The sequence below is a fragment of the Hyperolius riggenbachi genome, chromosome 6 (assembly GCF_040937935.1).
Source record: "Hyperolius riggenbachi isolate aHypRig1 chromosome 6, aHypRig1.pri, whole genome shotgun sequence".
NCBI lineage: Eukaryota > Metazoa > Chordata > Amphibia > Anura > Hyperoliidae > Hyperolius > Hyperolius riggenbachi.
Window position 1 is genome coordinate 383,481,753 of NC_090651.1, and position 20,069 is coordinate 383,501,821.

At 48.7% G+C, this 20,069-nt stretch overlaps 1 protein-coding gene across 2 annotated transcripts in view; it reads right to left on the reverse strand.

Annotated features, from left to right (window-relative positions):
- PHLDB3 (pleckstrin homology like domain family B member 3) overlaps positions 1 to 20,069 on the reverse strand; it is a 167,523-nt gene that overhangs the window by 93,078 nt on the left and 54,376 nt on the right. For both annotated transcript variants that reach the window (XM_068241968.1, XM_068241967.1), the window contains exon 2: positions 11,990 to 12,237. In XM_068241968.1, the coding sequence (XP_068098069.1) occupies positions 11,990 to 12,217 (228 nt within the window). In that variant the 5' untranslated portion in view covers positions 12,218 to 12,237. The remainder of the gene's footprint in view (positions 1 to 11,989; positions 12,238 to 20,069) is intronic.

Consider the following 20,069-nt stretch of genomic DNA (forward strand, 5'->3'; position numbering starts at 1 on the left):
CATGATTTACGTCATTGTTCCTCCAGCATGTAAGTGATGGTGACAAGCTGAAGGGTGCTAATGACAAACACCAGGCAGATCGCCCGCGCAGCCACCATCACTGGGCGATGCTGATATGGTGCTGTGACATTGTGACTCAGAGGGACGTCAGTGGGGTCTGATGGGAAGTGAGGGGGGGGGGGAGGGGCCCATTGCGGAGGGATGAGGACACCGGCAGGCAGAGGCCCAGCAGGCAATATACTACCCTCCTCATTACAGGAGAACTCCGATCTGCCTTCTGGAGAAAACAAACAACACAGATGTTATCAATGGCTTGCAGAACTACAACTCCAAGCATGCTTACACTTCCTGGCCATTTCAGCCAAAGCCTGGCAGCAGCCAATGGCAGTTTTGATTTGCAAGTTTTGCATTAAGGAGGGAGGGGGACAGAGATCAGCTTTAATTAATTCCATTTTATCACTTTTCCTTTAGGGCCATTCACACTAGAGCGTTTTGCCGCGATTTCGGCAAAACGCTCAAACGCTAGCGCTTTTTAAAAGTGCTAGTGTAATAAAACCCTATGGGCCCGTTCTTACTTGGGTGATTTGCGCTAATCGCCGCAAATCGACCAAAAATGCGAAACGCAAACGTGTCGCCTGCACCATTATCAGGCGATTTCCCGTTGATGGCGTTTCAGTGCTATAGAAGCGCTAAACGCGATCGCGGCAAAATGGCCGCACTGTTTAGTGATTTTTCCGCGTGAAATCGTGGAAAAATCACTCCTGCAAAACGCCGGAAGAAATCTCCGGCGTTTTGCCTTTCTAAGTGTCAATGGGGCTTAAAAGTGGACCTGAACTCTTGCACAGGACAGAAGGAAACCATAGAGAAATAGACCCTGTATGTGTTTAGAGAGTTTAGCCTGTCTAATTCCCCCTCATCTGTGACTAATCACAAGTTGTAATTTGATCTCTCAGCTGTGTCAGCTCAGGTATCCCCTCTGCCACTGCAGAGCAGCTCATTTGTAAACACAGGATGTTAACAATATGTCTGCTTCCATGAAAGCAGGAAGTAGACACACTGCAGATTTATTGCAGGATTTGTATCAGCTGTAACAAAGAAACGTTTTTATTTAAAGGTTATGTTGTTGCGTATCTTTTAGAGCAGAGAGGAAGTCCTGAGTTCAGGTCCACTTAAAAAAAACAAAAAAAAAAAACAGATGAGGATGTTGCTGCAACCATCAGACTGGCTGCCAAATCCATCACAGTCATTTTGTGCATTAACGGTTTATAGTCTGTGGACCTCTGAGATGAATCGTTGAAGCGTTAAAAAAAAACAAAAACGACATTCTTCCAAAGTTATCTGCTAAGTTTTATATTTCTCCAAATCTCTCTTCGGCCAGCTGTGTAACTCGGATGCTGTATGAAGGATAACCGGGGAAACCAATTCTTCGATTAAAAGCCGGCCTGAACTCAGACTTCCTCTCTGATCTAAAAGATAAGCAGCAGCATAATAACGTTCAAAGAAAAAACCCCATAGACTTTCATTGCCATAAGCCGCATCTACACGATACGATTCTTTGTGCGATTCGATTACAATTCTATTTACGATCAGATTAAATCCAACATGTCTTTTGGCTTTCGATTCGATTCGATTCAATTCGATTTGCTATTGCAAAAGTATGGCAAATTGAATTGAATCGAATCCCGGACATGTCGGATTTAATCGGATCGCAAATAGAATCGTACCGTGTAGATTGGGCCATAGTGTTAGGCTGCTGCAAAATGCTGAACTGCACCTCACTGCACCCCCAAAGAAAAACATTTCTTTGTTACAGCTGATAGAAATCCTGCAATAAATCTGCAGAGTGTCTACTTCCTGCTTTCATGGAAGCAGACATAGGGTTAACGTCCTGTGTTTACAGGAGATTCCTGGCAGAGGAGATTCCGGAGCTGATACAGCTGAGAGATCAAATTACAACTTGTGCTTAGTCACAGATGAGGGGGAAATAGACAGGCTAAACTCTCTAAATACATACAGGGTGCATTCCTCGATGTTTCCCTTCTGTCCTGTGCAAGAGTTCAGCTCCACTTTAAGAATCTTCTGATTAGTCATGTTCCTCAAACTCGGTTTCTATCTCCGGAGTTTGTTTTTCGGAGATTATTTAGAGCCCCTCTAAGTGGTGAGCGCAATCTGCAGACGTTTGTGACGTGTATGAAGCAATAGGAAGCTCGCTATGTCAATATTTATAACCACAGCCGGGGGGCGATGTGCTCCCTCCCTGTCTAACCACCTTCATCCCACTCACAGGGTCATTTCCAGACTGACGCGTCACACGTGTATAGGTCCAGCCGTGTGACTTCAGTCTGTGCTGCTCAGTCCTCCTTATAGGGGGCATCCGGGGAAATCCTACAAGTCAACGGCCTGCACTGCGCAGAAGTTCTCTAACGTGACGCAACTTCTGCGGCAACCGGAGGCGATCGGAATTCATGTAAGTTGATGGTAACGCGTATTTTAAAATAACCATTGCAAGTTTTACGCGTTGCGCATGAGCAGAAGCATATTTTAGCAATATGCTTCCGAGCATGTCATCGCTTCGCCAACAGGAAGTGAGCACTACTTCCTGCTTGGCCAGATGCCAGGCGGGGATTACCGCCTACTAACACGGTAATCCCTTAAAGCCAGTTTTTGGCGATGCGGTGCAGTGCGGCCCCCGCTAACTCCAATCTGTAGTGTGAAACCAGCCTGAGACAAGGGTCACACTTGAGCAACTCCGCAGTGTATTGCTGCATGCAAAAAACGCACACGGAATCGCCTATAACGATAGTCGACGGCGCCTGTGCGTTTTCCGGAGGCATATGCGATTCTGCATTGCGTTGAAAAAAAATGCAACCTGCACTACTTTCACCGCACAACGCATGCGGTTTTACTTTGAAATCAATGGATACTAAGATAAAAAAACCTCTCAAGTTAAAACGATTTGCAAAACGCACAATTGTGCAGCAAAACGTTTGCGCGGCATTGTCTGCGATGGTCTGCGAGTGTAATCCCTCTCTTATTTAGACGTGTAAAGCTGGCCATACATCTACAGATCTTGCGGCCCGATCGACCATTCTATTTGATAAAATTATGAGATCGGACTGCCCAATCAATGTCCGCCTGATCGATGTTTTGATCCGAAATCAGTTAATAAGCATCGATCGGACATGCTGGAAAATCTTGGTCGCAGGTGGTCGATCGGGTGCACTACAGTAATATCGTGATCACCAGCGTACGTGACAGTTCCCCGCTCGCTGTCCCCCCAAATGTAAGAAGTCTAGTCTACGTTCACAGCGTTGTGTGGCGGTGCAGCACAACGGCTGCTTTGTAACGCGACTTGCCGCACTGCGATGCACCACCTGTGCAGTGGGTGTGTTGCAGTATAACTGCGAGCAGTATGGGTAACAGTGACAGTGAAGCATGCTTTTCATTGACTGTATGCTTCACTATATGCAACGCAACACGCAGATAACATTCAGCACACTTTCCTGGTCCATTGCTGCCGCAGGGAATGCAGTACAATGACCACTGTGAGCCTAGCCTTAGTGGTAGGCAGTTATGGGGTTAACCAGTTTGACATTTTTATTGACACCACTGCCTACGTGCCAAATAATATGTCACAATGTCAATACTGATGTCAGCATACCAGAGCACACGACCTTTTGTAAGAACGCAGCACCTGGCCTTTCTTCCAAGTCCAGCAATGTGGCGTGTCTGCGAACCAGGAAATTTGTGATGGTAAATGTTACAGAAAAGATGCAATCGCCATATTAACTACTTGCCGACCGCTCCATGCCAGTTGGCGTGACCAGCGCTGCACCCACAGGACCCACTCCACGCCGATTGGCGTGAATGACTAGGATTGATTTCGCCGCTCGGAGACTATTAGACGGCAAAAACATTGTACAGCGTTACAATCTACAGCAGCACTGTACTGGGGACAGCCGTGTGACTTGCTGATTGGCTGGCGGGGGGAGGGTGGGATATAAAATAAATATAAAAAAGGTAAAATTTATTCAAAAATTAATAAAAATAAAAAAAACAAAAAAAAAATACAAAATTAAAAACAAACCAGCAACTGGGGAGCGAGAGCTTTGTTGGTGGGGACAAAAAGGAGGGGGGGGGGGGGGGGGGGGGGAAATCACTTGTGTGCTGTGCAGTGCGGCCCTGCAGCTTGGCCTTAAAGCTGCAGTGGCCCAATTAGTAAAAAAGGGCCTGGTCACTAGGAGGGTTTAACACTGCGGTCCTCTAGTGGTTAAAGAGGAACTGTAGAGAAAATAACATCATGAATAAAATACCTTATTTTTTACAATATTCATTTATAGATTATTTAGTCAGTGTTTGTCCATTGTAAAATCTTTCCTCTCCCTGATTTACATTCTGACATTTATCACATGGTGACATTTTTAGTCCTGCCAGGTAATCTGTACGGAATGTTAGTTTACTGAGAGAGAGTTTTATGCACAAAGGGAGATATTGCTTTCTTGGCAGTTGGAAAAAGCCATTATTTCCCACAATGCAACGAGGTTCACAGACAGGAAACTGACAGGACCATGGCCATGACATCACACTGTGGGAGGGGTTTCAACACAATATCAGCCTCACAGACCCCCTTGCAGATCTATTTGAGAAAAGGGAAACATTTGTCGTGTAAAAGGGGGTATCAGCTACTGGTTAGAGTTCCTCCTTAAACTCCGGGCACACCCCTTATTACTTTATTAGGAGCTATATTTGGAGTGGTGAGGTTAGTGTGAGCAGCCAGAGGTGTGAAGGGAGGGTCAGGGACCTGCCTCATGCCTCCTCTGTGCACAGATCTCACACCTCTCCTTAGGATTACAGCCTGGGTCTCAGCATGCGGAGCTGGGATTGGGAGGGGTCTTATAGGTGTGAAGGGAGGGTCAGGGACCTGCCTCATGCCTCCTCTGTGCACAGATCTCACACCTCAGGATTACAGCCTGGGTCTCAGCATGCAGAGCTGGGATTGGGAGGGGTCTTAGAGGTGTGAAGTCACATGTACAGTGATCTAGCAGGCAATAATGTGTGTAGACACCTGACACTGCTGCGTTATACTGAGGAGTCATCGCCTGCCAGATAGCAATCAGCTGCACAAGATCGCAGATTACTGGAAGCATAACAAAAAAACGTTTCCTGGAATTATAGCTAAAAAACAAACAGGCCTGTGTAGGCACAACTAGCAAGGCCCATGCACTCTACAGTTCTGATTTAAAGAGAACCTGCACTGAAAATAAAAAGTCAACATAATACACAGGTCATACTTACCTACCGTGTAGTCTACTCCTCAATCTCTTTCTCCTCTCCTGCATCTTGTTTGCCCACTGTGATCAATGGAATTCTCCATCCTCCATTTAAAAAATGGACGTTACCCCATAACAGCTTCCTGGTCAGCACACTGTTAAACTGTAATATCGGCCGCATAGGGAAACATGGACATTACCTTGCACATCAGTTGTCCTTTCAGTTATAAAGCCCTATTTACACTATACAATTTTTTTGTCCGATTCGATTCAATTTGAATCAATTCATTGATTCGATTCAATCTGACATGTCCGATCGGGATTCGATTTGATTCAATTTGCCATTGTTTTGCAATAGCAAATTGAATCGAATCTTGATTGGACATGTCAGATTGAATCGAATCGGACAAAAAATTGCATGGTTTAGATGGGGCTTAAAGGATACCTGAAGTGACATGTGACATAATGAGATAGACATGTGTATGTACAGTGCCCAGCACACACATAACTAGGATGTGTTCCTTTTTTTCCTTTCTCTATCTGGAAGAGTTAAACATCAGGTATGTAAGTGGCTGACTCAGTCCTGACTCAGACAGGAAGTGACTACAGTGTGACCCTCACTGATAAGAAATTCCAACTCTAAACCACTTTCCTAGCAGAAAATGGCTTCTGAGAGCAAGAAAGAGGTAAAAAATGGTCAATAGTTCATAGATTTTAGCTCTGGCATACTTCAATGAATGTATCATTGAGCAAAAACAATAAAACAGTTAAACCTTAAAAAGTAGATTTAAACATGATATAAAACTGTGGAAGATCTTAAAAAGTCATTTTTAGGAGAAGGAAGATGGATGCAATTGTTTATTTTATTTATTTTCACCTTGGGTGTCCTTTAACTGAGAGCAACCGATATATTTCAGATCTGACAAATGGTGAGCTTCTGAGAGGAATTGATGGTGAGGCAAGTATGTAGTATTTAATTGCAGGTACATCATGTGTTTATTTTAAATAATTTTACTCAGTTCAGGTTCCCTTTAAATGAGGCAGAGGATCAGCAGGACTGCCAGGTAACTGGTATTGCTTAAAAGGATCTAAATATGGCAGCCTCCATACCCCCTCTCCCTTCAGGTTCCCTTAAACCTTGTAAAACAAGTAATGTCGGTTATTGGTGTCAGACCAGAGGAGAGAGGATCAGCAATCTGCGCATGATAATTTCTCGCCATCATGAGAACAGTGTATGATAATAACAGGCTACAAGGTAAGCAGTACTGTCCTAGTTCCCAGAAACACAGAAAGGAATCCGTCACACTGGGAATAGCAAATCGCGATTGTGATCACGTTTGCATTGTGGTGTTTGGCAAATTATCGCTGGGAAAATGCTCCATGTAGCAGGTTGCGATCGTCAGAAATTGCAAGCATGCCACAGTCACTGCAGTGAGAGTAATGCCATAGGATTACTTGCGCAGCAGCGCTTTGCTGAACGCTGGCGATTTTGCAGCATTGGGTGGAAATCTGTGTGTGTGTGACCAGCTTTAGAATAGGATTATGCCCGATGCCATGCGAGCCGTTCCTGTGAGAATCTTCTTCTCATAGCAGCAGCAGCGGTAATACAGGATTCAGGGCATCGCTAGTCTCTGTGGCGTCCTGCATTCTAATGCCATGTGTTCAGCACACACAATGTACCCCTCCGGGGTGTGCCAAGTGTGCAGCAAGTGCCAGCTTCAGTCATTCAGAGAACCGGCACCCTCCAGGAAATGGACTGCAGGTACCAGCCGTTTACTGGGCTAGATCGCACTTTTATTTATAAAGGGGGCAATCAGCTAAAGCAATGAGCACCTTTAGGCCTCATTCACACCTAAAAACACAAACGTTTTTGTCTTTTTCCCCCCTCCCGGCGCTCCACTGCGCGCTGCGTTTTTGGAAAAAGCACTTTTCTAATCGCTTTGGCAGAGCGGTTTTGAGATTCACTCCCTGATGCAAGTCAGGAAGTGAATTCTTTGACCCGGAAAATAATAAATACACTGTATTTATTCTAAAAACCGCGTATGCAATCGCTGCATAAATCTGTTATGTGAGCGTTTAGCGCTCTTCCTATACCTTCCATTATACAAAAATGGCCCCGAAAATGGTAAAGCACCGCTTTGCTGAACGCACAGCGCACAAACCACGCCGATATGAACCTTCTCATAGACATTCATTGCACAAGCGTTTTGGGGCGATTTAAAAAAAGGTAGAAAAAAAGGCGCCAAAACCACCACTACAGTAAAACCCCTTTATAATAAACTCCAACGGACCAGGCAAAGTCGTTTACTGTGTCCAAAGTTTACTATATCAGAAATTTTCATATTCAGACACATTAAGTATAATGCACTGACAGTGAAGAACAGTACAGTACAGTCAATCAACTAAGCTGCAGATATTGCATAGCAGTGCAGTCATGCACAAGCAAGTCACAGATGACAGGCAATGCCCTCAGTGATCCGGCAGCAACTTGCACAGGAAGCTTAGGTCACACCAGTTAATGCAGGTACAGTACTGATAGTGTTCTCCTCTGTCCACATATCTGTGCACCCTGGACAATACTGTAGAATTGCAGCCATGCACAAGCAAGTCACAGATGACAGGCAGTTCCCTCAGCGCTCCTCTTTTTCAATACATTTCAAGTCTCTTACCCATAAACACCCTGAATGATTACTATAGGTAGCATAGAGGAGTAGGAGTACTGTCTGATGCAGTTCAGTAGAGAGCCGCTTTAATTTAATATCAGACAAATCCCGCCTTCTCCAGATGCCTCTGCTCACACCACGGACAGGCCAGTCAATCAAGGACAGAATCTCTGATCAGTACCTCGGCAGCCAGGTCAGAATCAGAGCCCTGAATAATGATCAGACGTCTCTGTGGTCCGGAATAATAAAGCTCAGCGTTTCCTGGACTCTCACCGGACACAAACGATGTACTGTGATACTAAATCTGGCCTTCTCCAGCACTTCAGGTGCCACCAAACGGCCTCTTGTGGGAAACTTCCTGTCCCCAGGCCCTGGCAAACCAATGCTTTAACATTTCACATTCACGGGGGCTTCATCTGAGCAGAACTGAATAGTCTAAGGCCGAGCTTTTCCTTGGCAAGAGTTAACTCACTGTAAGAGCTCGAGAACGTGAAGACTGAATAATTCTACTTTGTGAGCATCTAATGTTGTCTGAGCAAAGTTTAACACGATCCTAATCCCCGCCTACAGAGACAAATGGGAACGTTGAGGAGAGGGTAAAAGACTTAAGGTTACTTAATGCGGAATGTCGGGAAGCAATCTAAACATACACTGATCAACCACAACATGAAAACCACTGGCAGGTGAGGTGAATACGACTGAATACCGCATTACATAATGGCACCTGTCAACGTGTGAGATTACACACACAGCAACTGAAGAGCATGAGTTCCATGCTCTCTACCTCCTCATGGTGGGACCTGGGCAACATCAATGTAAAGGACTGCCTGTTGGGGTGAAGTATGTTGGGGACTTTGTTGACCATGAACCACTATGGTAGCCATGAAGGCCCGACAGGAACCCCAAACATGATGGCTAAAGTGACGTGAAGCTTGTTGAGTTACTGGTCTCCCATCAGAAGCCTCCTTGGATGGCGGCACAAGGCACCCTGGCTAGACATAGCAAGTACTGGGGTAACCCACGGAAGACCAAATACTAGCACTGCTGCCTTGCGGTGGAAGTTGAATTCCAAACGCTAAGGGAAAGAACCGTGACAGAAAACCAGTGTGCTTGGAAGCTTTAGGTGGCAAGATCGGGTGCTGAAGGCTAATAAGGTACTACACACCTCACATCAAATTATTACTGAGACTGACTGAACAGTCGGTTCTTGAAGGTGCTGTGTTGGGAGCAGGACAAATGGGCTAGCATATGAGGAGGACCAAACGGTGATGACTGGACCAGAGCCTCTGTAAGGACCGGTTTCACACCATGCAAGTGTGTGTAGTTTTCCACACCGAATAAACGCATTAAAATGCATGGCCATGAAAAGCAACAGGCCGTTTTCCATACAATACTTTTTCTATGCAAATCAGATGTTTGACTGATTAGTCAAATGTAATTTTCAGGTATGTGATCCAGCTACTGCAGCCAAAGAGATCAGCAGGTACTATTTAAAAGGTAAGTATGGCAACCTCCGTATTCACCTCACTTTATGTTTCCTTTAAAGTGATGAACCCAAGGCAGTGCGGGAAGGGGGGCAGATGGGACATGGAGGAATGTTCCCTGGTTCACCCCCACGCTATCATCCCCCAAAATTGCCGACATGGAGCTTGTCTGCAATCTTGAGGGGAAGGGGTGTCCTGCAAAACGCCCACTGGGGGCGTTCCTAACACCCCTTCTTCAGCTCTAATAGAGCAGCTTTGCCCCTCCCTCATCGCTCCCCCGCCTCTCTGCTCGATAGTGAAAGGAATTGCTGGCCACAGGACCGGTGGAGAGTGGTGGGATTGAGACTACCTGATCCGACTAGCCCCTTGGATTAGGTAGCATAGGTTCTCTTTTTACAAAGTTGCCCACCTTGGATCCCCTTTAAGTTGGCCGAACATGAATGGATTTTTTCCCCGCAGATTCGAACTCTCTGATCAAATCTGCAGCCCAATGAGCCACAATCGTCATTTCAAGCAATTTGAAAAATCTAAATTACAATTGGCTGGGAGGGAACATATGGGACAGAGTCACGCTGCTCTATGTGATAGATTCTCAATAGATTTCATGATGAAATGAATTGAAAATCTGTATGCCAGATCAGAGAGGGATTCATCTGTTTGGGTGGCAATCTATGGGCTTGATTTACTAATCCGTGATAACACAAATATTACACCTTATTAGAGTTATCACGTTATCCAAAGTTATCACAAGTTATTAAAGTTAACACGCCTTATCAGAGTAGCACGGTGAGCACTACAAACGTATGCCTGCTAATGGGCAATGGCACTCGCCCTGCCCCGAGCCCCTGCGGGTTCCTAGCACTCACTATGCTACTCTGATAAGGGGCTTGATTCACATAAGTGTGATAACTATCACGGCCGCGCTATGCATTTAGCGCTAGTTTGCCACGATTTTCGCGTGTACATTTTTTTGCGTGCAAATGTTCGCAGTGGCATGCAAATGTTCGCATTCACACTAACTCAAATTTTAGCGCGTGTTAACCTTCGCGTTTGCACGAATTCGATGGTTAATGCGTGCTAAAATTCACGTTAGCGTGTGAACGCAAAAATTTGCACGCTAAGAAAAAAAATGTACACGCGAAAATCGCATAGCGCATCCGTGATAACCGTTATCACACTTTAGTGAATGAAATCCCTTATCAGAGTAGCATAGTGAGCGCTAGGAACCTGCAGGGGCTCAGGGCAGGACGAGTGCCATTGCCAATTAGCAGGCATAAGTTCATAGCGCTCGCTATGCTACTCTGATAAGGCATGTTAAATTTTATATCGTGTAATAACTTTGGATAACGTGATAACTTTGATAAAGTGTGATATTTGTCTTATCACGGTTTAGTGAATCATGCCCTATGTGTGTATGGCCACCTTAACAGCAAGATACCGGAGGAGGAACAGAAAAGCTCAATCACTGTGCAGTAAGTAACCGCTGATGTAAGTATAACATGCTGACATCATTTATTTCCATAATTCCAAGCTATATATTGAATACGATGTTTGACATATTCACCCAAGCTGCCAACAACATTGTTTCATAATATGAGTTACTCGTTCCCTCACTCTGCCTCCTCTGCTGTTACCAGTGGCGTCTCTAGAGGGGTGCAGTAGGTGCGCACCGCCCCAGGTGTCACTAAGCAAATATAGACCAGGCTAGTCTGATGTACTTCTCCCTCCTGCCTTTCTCTCCTCTTGCTGCTCCATGCTGATGTGATTACAGAGTTCAGAGGCCACCTGGGCCACGTGATGATCACCTTAACATCCCCCTATTCACCCCTAAGAAAAGATGTCCCATCCAACCACCCACCCCCAATAGCAAGTGTGCCCAGCATGGTACGCCTCCCTCACCCCACCCCCTACAGCAAAGTGTGGCCAGTATAACAATCCCCAACTCTCTACTCCTATAGCAAATAGGTTCAGTATCACACCTTCCAAACCCCATTCTCAACAAATGTCAGTAACAAGCAATGTTACTACAAAAAAAGTATTATTTTTGTTTAGCCGGGTGAGGTTGGAGGTTCTTGGGGTGAGAAAGAGGTTAGGCCATAAGTTGCACCGGGTGACACTAACCCTAGTGACGCCTATGGCTGTTACCTCAGATGGTACAGACTCTCCCACAACATGGAGGTGGGGTATTGTGGTGAGCATATATCTGGCCTGTAGATGGTGCTGTTCTAATAGCATTTACTGCCTAAGATTATCTAGACTGTTGTGGGTTGTTGGTTTCTGTTCTGCCTGGCTGGAGACATGGAGAAAAGCCACTGTTTATATAGAGAGCTGCTGAATCTTGTAAATAAACCTAGTTTCAGATATCCTGCCTCCATGACTACTGAACACAACAAATTGACAACGAGGATGGTTCTTCTGGCCTTACAACAACCTCCCTCTTTTCCTCCACACCCGGATGATCCTATAATGCACTTCACTGCTTGGATTTGGAGGTTTGAGAATTATATACTTGCTGCAAACGAGAAGGTCTTACTTGATGCTAGAAAGTACAGAGGTATTTCGGTGGCCTTACCTGAGTATGAGCGCTCTCTGTACTGCTGGTCTCCTCCTCGTCCGTGCTGTCCGTCACTCTCCCTCCCTCGGAGGACGTGGAATCCCCCTCCAGTTCCTCCACGGAAGCCACCCACACACCTTCTTCCTTACGCTCAGGGGACATGGATTTAGCTTTGCGATTGGATGATTCCAGGCGAAGAGGAAGCTCTGGCTGCCCCAGGAAGGTCCCTGGACGTCCGACCACCATGGGTCACCAAGGCATACACCCTGTGGGAGAAGAAAACATGGCCGTTAGAATTACACATGACCTAGGAGTCACTCAGAAGGACCTCAGTGTCGTACCTACACAATACACCTCTACGGTGCTCACACCAAGCCCGGCCAGAATATAGCAATGGCCACAGTGCATGATGGAGGACTGGACAATAGTGTGGCTGGGTGAGTACTTCTATGTGGTGAAGGGGGGGGGGGGGGGTGTAGAATAGTGCTGCTGGCACAATAAATGCTGTTTGCAAAAGGGTGCTACACACCTCCACCAGTAGCTCTCTCTGCTGTCAATTGGTGGCCTTCATTAATACCTGGATCACAAGGGAGATATGGTTGTGAAGTCAGCAATGGTGATGTCTAGGAGAACTCAAGGAGAAGCATGTGATCAGTCTGGTCAGGTGATAGACATGTAAGTCTCTGAATAGCCATGTCAAGGAGAACCCGTAGAGAAGCATGTGGTTTGTTTGATCAGCATAGATTTGCAAAGCTCTGATTTGCTGTGATCCTGCTTTAGCACATGATCATGGCTAGCAAATCAGAGACTTGCATATCTATCACCTGACCAAACTGATCACATGGTCATGACTTTTGGACATGACCTTCACTAGAAGTCATCTATCAACCATTCGAGAACCCAAAAGTTATGCTCAAGTGATAGCGGGCCCTGCAGAATGAGGATAGCAGCAGCAGAGGACTCTATGTGGACACATAGGTGTGATCTGCTCCTCTACACATCGCATGGCTTCCTGGAGGGCGTAGAAGGAGGGGTGATACAGAACATCAGATGGCAACAAGCAGGCTATTATATTGTATGTTGGCATTCAGTCAGTTCTCTATCTAAACAAAAGGAAAAACAATATAATATGCCAACCAAAACAAATACCACCAGGGCTGTTTTTATTACATAACCCAAAAACAAAACAAGACGAGCGGGAGACACATGGTTTTGAAAAGATGTAGGACAGGGGCAGCGACACCTACTGGTGGAATAATGCACTTCTACAACCTTAAAGAGTTGCTGTCAGCCAAACGATCTCAGAAAAAACCTGACATATATAAATAGATAAATACTTGCTCTACTTACATATGTATTGCACTGTCCACATTTTGATTTTAGTTATTTTTCTACAGTATTTTTCTTAGCATTTCCCATTTTAACTGTGGCTATTTTGAAGCCAATTCTGATGTCATTTCCTCCCTTACTCTCCTCTGCCTGATTGTGTATGCATCGCCCGCCCTCCACTATAGAAAGTGCATTGTCTCAGCATGAGAAATATTGGCCAATCAGAGAGGAACAGAGGTGTGGGAGGGGAAAACAGGAGGGAAAGAGGCTGCAGCCAGTCAGGCTGCATTAGTTATGTCTGAGGGGAAGTAGAGAAGCAAATAAGGACAACCCAGCATGCCCTGCAACTTCCTTTTTGTGTACCAAATAAGAGTCAGGTAAACTGGGGAATGATCATTTATCAACAAGAAAAGTAATTGTGATTTAAAGTTTTGGATTGCCTGGCTAGCATCCTTATTACTTGTTTACCAGATAAAAATAAAGAATTGATTTTTTATTTCTATGCTCGACAGTTACACTTTAAAAAACTGAATAAATTAACCTTCCATGATGCAATATATCTGGGGGGGGGGGGAGGTCTCATGTAGTCACATCATCACACTCGGGTACAAAACCACACACACTTAGCTATGAAGAGGGAAGCATCTGGATCAAATAAAGGCGTCCTCCGGTTCACCATTGCTGCCTGCAGACCACCTAAAGATTTCTGACAAGGGCTTGTCAGTAATCTGATCGGGGTCTGACTCCTCCTGAATCACAAGCGTTGGCGTACTGCGCCTGCATGAATACGGGTGCGGCTGTAAGCCCGAGTTACCCATGCACGAGTGGCTCTGCGCAGGTGGGGCCATGCTGAAGCGGCTGCAACACGCCCGAGCTTGTGTCAGAAGAGGAGCTCGGCCCCAAACAGCTGGAGGGTTGGCGAGCGGCAACAGGGGCCCGGAGGACGCCAAGGAAAGCCTCCCGCTCCTTAGGTAAGTATGGGTTTCTGAACTGGTGCTACGGCTCAGGTTTTTTTTTTAACACGTCTATTTATGACAGCTTTCTATGTCCCTTTCCCAGGCCGTGCAGAGTGTAGGCAGCGGAGCTTACACTCACCTGTGACCTGTCTGCCTGTGCATATCTTCTCTACTCTCCAAAGACACCGGTGCTCCGCCCTGTCTCTTCCCTCCTGTGTCACATCACAACCGCCAGAGGCACCAAAGCATGTACCTTGCATGGCCACTAGAGGCCTCTATTGTTCATGGGAGAGAAGAGACAGGAAGGAGCACCTGGCAGTGGAGAGAAGACACAGGAAGTGCAAGGCAGAGAGGTGAGTATAAGCTCCACCCCCTACACTGTGCGTCGCTCAAAATCGAACGCCACTCCCAACCTGGTACCGGTTAAGTGATATCTTCCACCTGGTGTGCTCAACCAATGTGATTTTGGGTTAAAAATTGATCAGGAATCGTTTGCCCCATTGAATTACAGCAGATTTGATGAAATGATCGGACGGCCAGATATCGACGTTAAAAAGAAAAGAAAATTGTCCAGTGTATGGCCACTACATTTTCCTAATCTGCCTAAAATGTGTGCACAGTATTGTACATCTGCACCCTTCTTTGTACATTTTGCCCAGAGTCCCCCCCCTACAGCTTTACTTGTCTCTCCCGGACTACATCTCCCAGCATGCACTGCGATGCACACGCATAGCTCCCAACTGTCCCTTTTTCGGAGGGACAGTCCCTCTTTGGGAGCCCTGTCCCTCTGTCCCTCTTTCCTCCTCATTTGTCCCTCTTTCAGGACTTTGTCCGCCTTTCTATATAAATATATTTATTTCTATACTAAAAATGTGTTTGATTGACTCTAAACTTTATTCCCATCCTTTAAATTGATATATTACTAATTTTAAAATGTTGTTATGAAGGAAAATGAATCAGGATGGAAAGGACCAGTGTGGTTTGAAATATAAAACAACATATTTTTCTTATAAAAGGTTTATGGTATGAGTGACTAGAGGCGTGGCCAGGGGTGTGCCAGGGGCGTGGCTTAAGTGTCCCTTTTTCTCATCTCAAAAAGTTGGGAGGTATGCACACGTGACCCCTCACCGGTAAATACGATAAGCTCTGGTTGGGAGAACAAGATGCTCCCCCCACAGTACACACCATTCCGAATCTCCCTTATAGGAACGTTTTCTTTTTTTTTTTTTTTTTTAAATGCAAAAACTCCATGCTGGTGTCCCTTTAAGCTGTAGGATATCTGTGTACGTTTCCCACAGTTCCTCTGCACGGCTCACTGGCAGCCCTGTCTGCCTCTGCTTTTCTCATAAACTGCACATATTTGTTTACGCAGCAGTTTTTTCTGCCTCCTTCTCTAAATACACTCCAGCCGCTCACCTCATTCTCATGGCTCGTATGTTTAAAAACACGGTGAGTCAGCCCCGCCAACGTGCTGCGAGCAAGACCGAAATCTGGCCAAAGATCAGGTCTTGTAATCCAAACATGGATGAGGGGTCTGCTGGTGCGGCTGTGATGGTGCAATATGCTGTCAGACCAGCAGGACTCCTTACCATGAGTCACCCACCCCCAGGACTGGCAGGACCTCAGCTGAGGGGACTGCTGGTGCGGCTGTGATGGTGCAATAAGCTGTCAGGCCAGCAGGACTCCTTACCATGAGTCACCCTCCCCCAGGACTGGCAGGACCTCAGCTAAGGGGTCTGCTGGTGCAGCTGTGACAGTGCAATAAGCTGTCAGACCAGCAGGACTCCATGTGTCACCCGCCCCCAGGACTGGCAGGACCTCAGCTGAGGGGTCTGCTGGTGCGGCTGTGATGGTGCAATAAGCTGTCAGACCAGCAGGACTCCATGTGTCACCCGCCCCCAGGACTGGCAGGACCTCAGCTGAGGGGTCTGCTGGTGCGGCTGTGATGGTGCAATAAGCTGTCAGACCAGCAGGACTCCTTACCATGAGTCACCCGCCCCCAGGACTGGCAGGACCTCAGCTGAGGGGTCTGCTGGTGCGGCTGTGATGGTGCAATAAGCTGTCAGGCCAGCAGGACTCCATGTGTCACCCGCCCCCAGGACTGGCAGGACCTCAGCTGAGGGGACTGCTGGTGCGGCTGTAATGGTGCAATAAGCTGTCAGACCAGCAGGACTCCTTACCATGAGTTACCCACCCCCAGGACTGGCAGGACCTCAGCTGAGGGGACTGCTGGTGCGGCTGTGATGGTGCAATAAGCTGTCAGGCCAGCAGGACTCCATGTGTCACCCGCCCCCAGGACTAGCAGGACCTCAGCTGAGGGGTCTGCTGGTGCGGCTGTGATGGTGCAATAAGCTGTCAGGCCAGCAGGACTCCATGTGTCACCCGCCCCCAGGACTGGCAGGACCTCAGCTGAGGGGTCTGCTGGTGCGGCTGTGATGGTGCAATAAGCTGTCAGGCCAGCAGGACTCCATGTGTCACCCGCCCCCAGACCTGGCAGGACCTCAGCTGAGGGGTCTGCTGGTGCGGCTGTGATGGTGCAATAAGCTGTCAGACCAGCAGGACTCCTTACCATGAGTCACCCGCCCCCAGGACTGGCAGGACCTCAGCTGAGGGGTCTGCTGGTGCGGCTGTGATGGTGCAATAAGCTGTCAGACCAGCAGGACTCCTTACCATGAGTCACCCGCCCCCAGGACTGGCAGGACCTCAGCTGAGGGGTCTGCTGGTGCGGCTGTGATGGTGCAATAAGCTGTCAGGCCAGCAGGACTCCATGTGTCACCCGCCCCCAGGACTGGCAGGACCTCAGCTGAGGGGACTGCTGGTGCGGCTGTAATGGTGCAATAAGCTGTCAGACCAGCAGGACTCCTTACCATGAGTTACCCACCCCCAGGACTGGCAGGACCTCAGCTGAGGGGACTGCTGGTGCGGCTGTGATGGTGCAATAAGCTGTCAGGCCAGCAGGACTCCATGTGTCACCCGCCCCCAGGACTGGCAGGACCTCAGCTGAGGGGTCTGCTGGTGCGGCTGTGATGGTGCAATAAGCTGTCAGGCCAGCAGGACTCCATGTGTCACCCGCCCCCAGGACTGGCAGGACCTCAGCTGAGGGGTCTGCTGGTGCGGCTGTGATGGTGCAATAAGCTGTCAGGCCAGCAGGACTCCATGTGTCACCCGCCCCCAGACCTGGCAGGACCTCAGCTGAGGGGTCTGCTGGTGCGGCTGTGATGGTGCAATAAGCTGTCAGACCAGCAGGACTCCTTACCACGAGTCACCCGCCCCCAGCACTGGCAGGACCTCAGCTGAGGGGACTGCTGGTGCGGCTGTGATGGTGCAATAAGCTGTCAGACCAGCAGGACTCCATATGTCACCCGCCCCCAGGACTGGCAGGACCTCAGCTGAGGGGACTGCTGGTGCGGCTGTGATGGTGCAATAAGCTGTCAGACCAGCAGGACTCCATATGTCACCCGCCCCCAGGACTGGCAGGACCTCAGCTGAGGGGACTGCTGGTGCGGCTGTGATGGTGCAATAAGCTGTCAGACCAGCAGGACTCCATGTGTCACCCACCCCCAGGAGTGGCAGGACCTCAGCTGAGGGGACTGCTGGTGCGGCTGTGATGGTGCAATAAGCTGTCAGACCAGCAGGACTCCATGTGTCACCCGCCCCCAGGACTGGCAGGACCTCAGCTGAGGGGACTGCTGGTGCGGCTGTGATGGTGCAATAAGCTGTCAGACCAGTAGAACTCCTTACCCTACCTCAGGACTGGCAGGACCTCAGCTGAGGGGACTGCTGGTGCGGCTGTGATGGTGCAATAAGCTGTCAGACCAGCAGGACTCCTTACCATGAGTCACCCGCCCCCAGGACTGGCAGGACCTCAGCTGAGGGGTCTGCTGGTGCGGCTGTGATGGTGCAATAAGCTGTCAGGCCAGCAGGACTCCATATGTCATCCGCCCCCAGGACTGGCAGGACCTCAGCTGAGGGGTCTGCTGGTGCGGCTGTGATGGTGCAATAAGCTGTCAGACCAGCAGGACTCCTTACCATGAGTCACCCGCCCCCAGGATTGGCAGGACCTCAGCTGAGGGGTCTGCTGGTGCGGCTGTGATGGTGCAATAAGCTGTCAGACCAGCAGGACTCCATGTGTCACCCGCCCTCAGGACTGGCAGGACCTCAGCTGAGGGGACTGCTGGTGCGGCTGTGATGGTGCAATAAGCTGTCAGACCAGCAGGACTCCTTACCATGAGTCACCCGCCCCCAGGACTGGCAGGACCTCAGCTGAGGGGACTGCTGGTGCGGCTGTGATGGTGCAATAAGCTGTCAGACCAGCAGGACTCCATGTGTCACCCGCCCTCAGGACTGGCAGGACCTCAGCTGAGGGGACTGCTGGTGCGGCTGTGATGGTGCAATAAGCTGTCAGGCCAGCAGGACTCCATATGTCACCCGCCCCCAGGACTGGCAGGACCTCAGCTGAGGGGTCTGCTGGTGCAGCTGTGATGGTGCAATAAGCTGTCAGACCAGCAGGACTCCATGTGTCACCCGCCCTCAGGACTGGCAGGACCTCAGCTGAGGGGACTGCTGGTGCGGCTGTGATGGTGCAATAAGCTGTCAGGCCAGCAGGACTCCATATGTCACCCGCCCCCAGGACTGGCAGGACCTCAGCTGAGGGGTCTGCTGGTGCGGCTGTGATGGTGCAATAAGCTGTCAGGCCAGCAGGACTCCATGTGTCACCCGCCCTCAGGACTGGCAGGACCTCAGCTGAGGGGACTGCTGGTGCGGCTGTGATGGTGCAATAAGCTGTGAGGCCAGCAGGACTCCATATGTCACCCGCCCCCAGGACTGGCAGGACCTCAGCTGAGGGGTCTGCTGGTGCGGCTGTGATGGTGCAATAAGCTGTCAGGCCAGCAGGACTCCATGTGTCACCCGCCCTCAGGACTGGCAGGACCTCAGCTGAGGGGACTGCTGGTGCGGCTGTGATGGTGCAATAAGCTGTCAGGCCAGCAGGACTCCATATGTCACCCGCCCCCAGGACTGGCAGGACCTCAGCTGAGGGGTCTGCTGGTGCAGCTGTAATGGTGCAATAAGCTGTCAGACCAGCAGGACTCCATGTGTCACCCGCCCTCAGGACTGGCAGGACCTCAGCTGAGGGGACTGCTGGTGCGGCTGTGATGGTGCAATAAGCTGTCAGGCCAGCAGGACTCCATATGTCACCCGCCCCTAGCACTGGCAGGACCTCAGCTGAGGGGACTGCTGGTGCAGCTGTGATGGTGCAATAAGCTGTCAGGCCAGCAGGACTCCATATGTCACCCGCCCCCAGCACTGGCAGGACCTCAGCTGAGGGGACTTTTGCTGACAGACATGGGGGGAAGGGGGGGGGGGGGAGAGAGAATGTCCTGCCAAGAGTAGATGGGAACTTCCAGAGTCACGGCAATGGCACGCCCGTACAATCCCACACTGTGGTTCTGGCAGCAGTGAAATCTTCAGGACTTTCCTTGTAATGATCACTAACAGAAAGTTGTGGTTTTAAGTTTCCTTAAACTTTCTTACTTCCCCATCTAATAGGAAACTAAACCGTTTGTGTGAGGAGTCAGAACTCTCCAGTGACGGCCATGCGAGCTTCACCATACATGGTCCAAAGATACAAAACCAAAACTCTTTGGACAGAGGACAACCACAGCTCGCACACATGCTGAGGACCAGGACCCACAGTAACTGGTTCAACTGCACTTTGGAATAGCCGGTGATCCAAATCGCTAGGCTGATTAAAGTTAAAGGAACACTCCAGCGAAAAAAGTAAGCAGTTAAAATCTGACAGGACCAACAGGGTT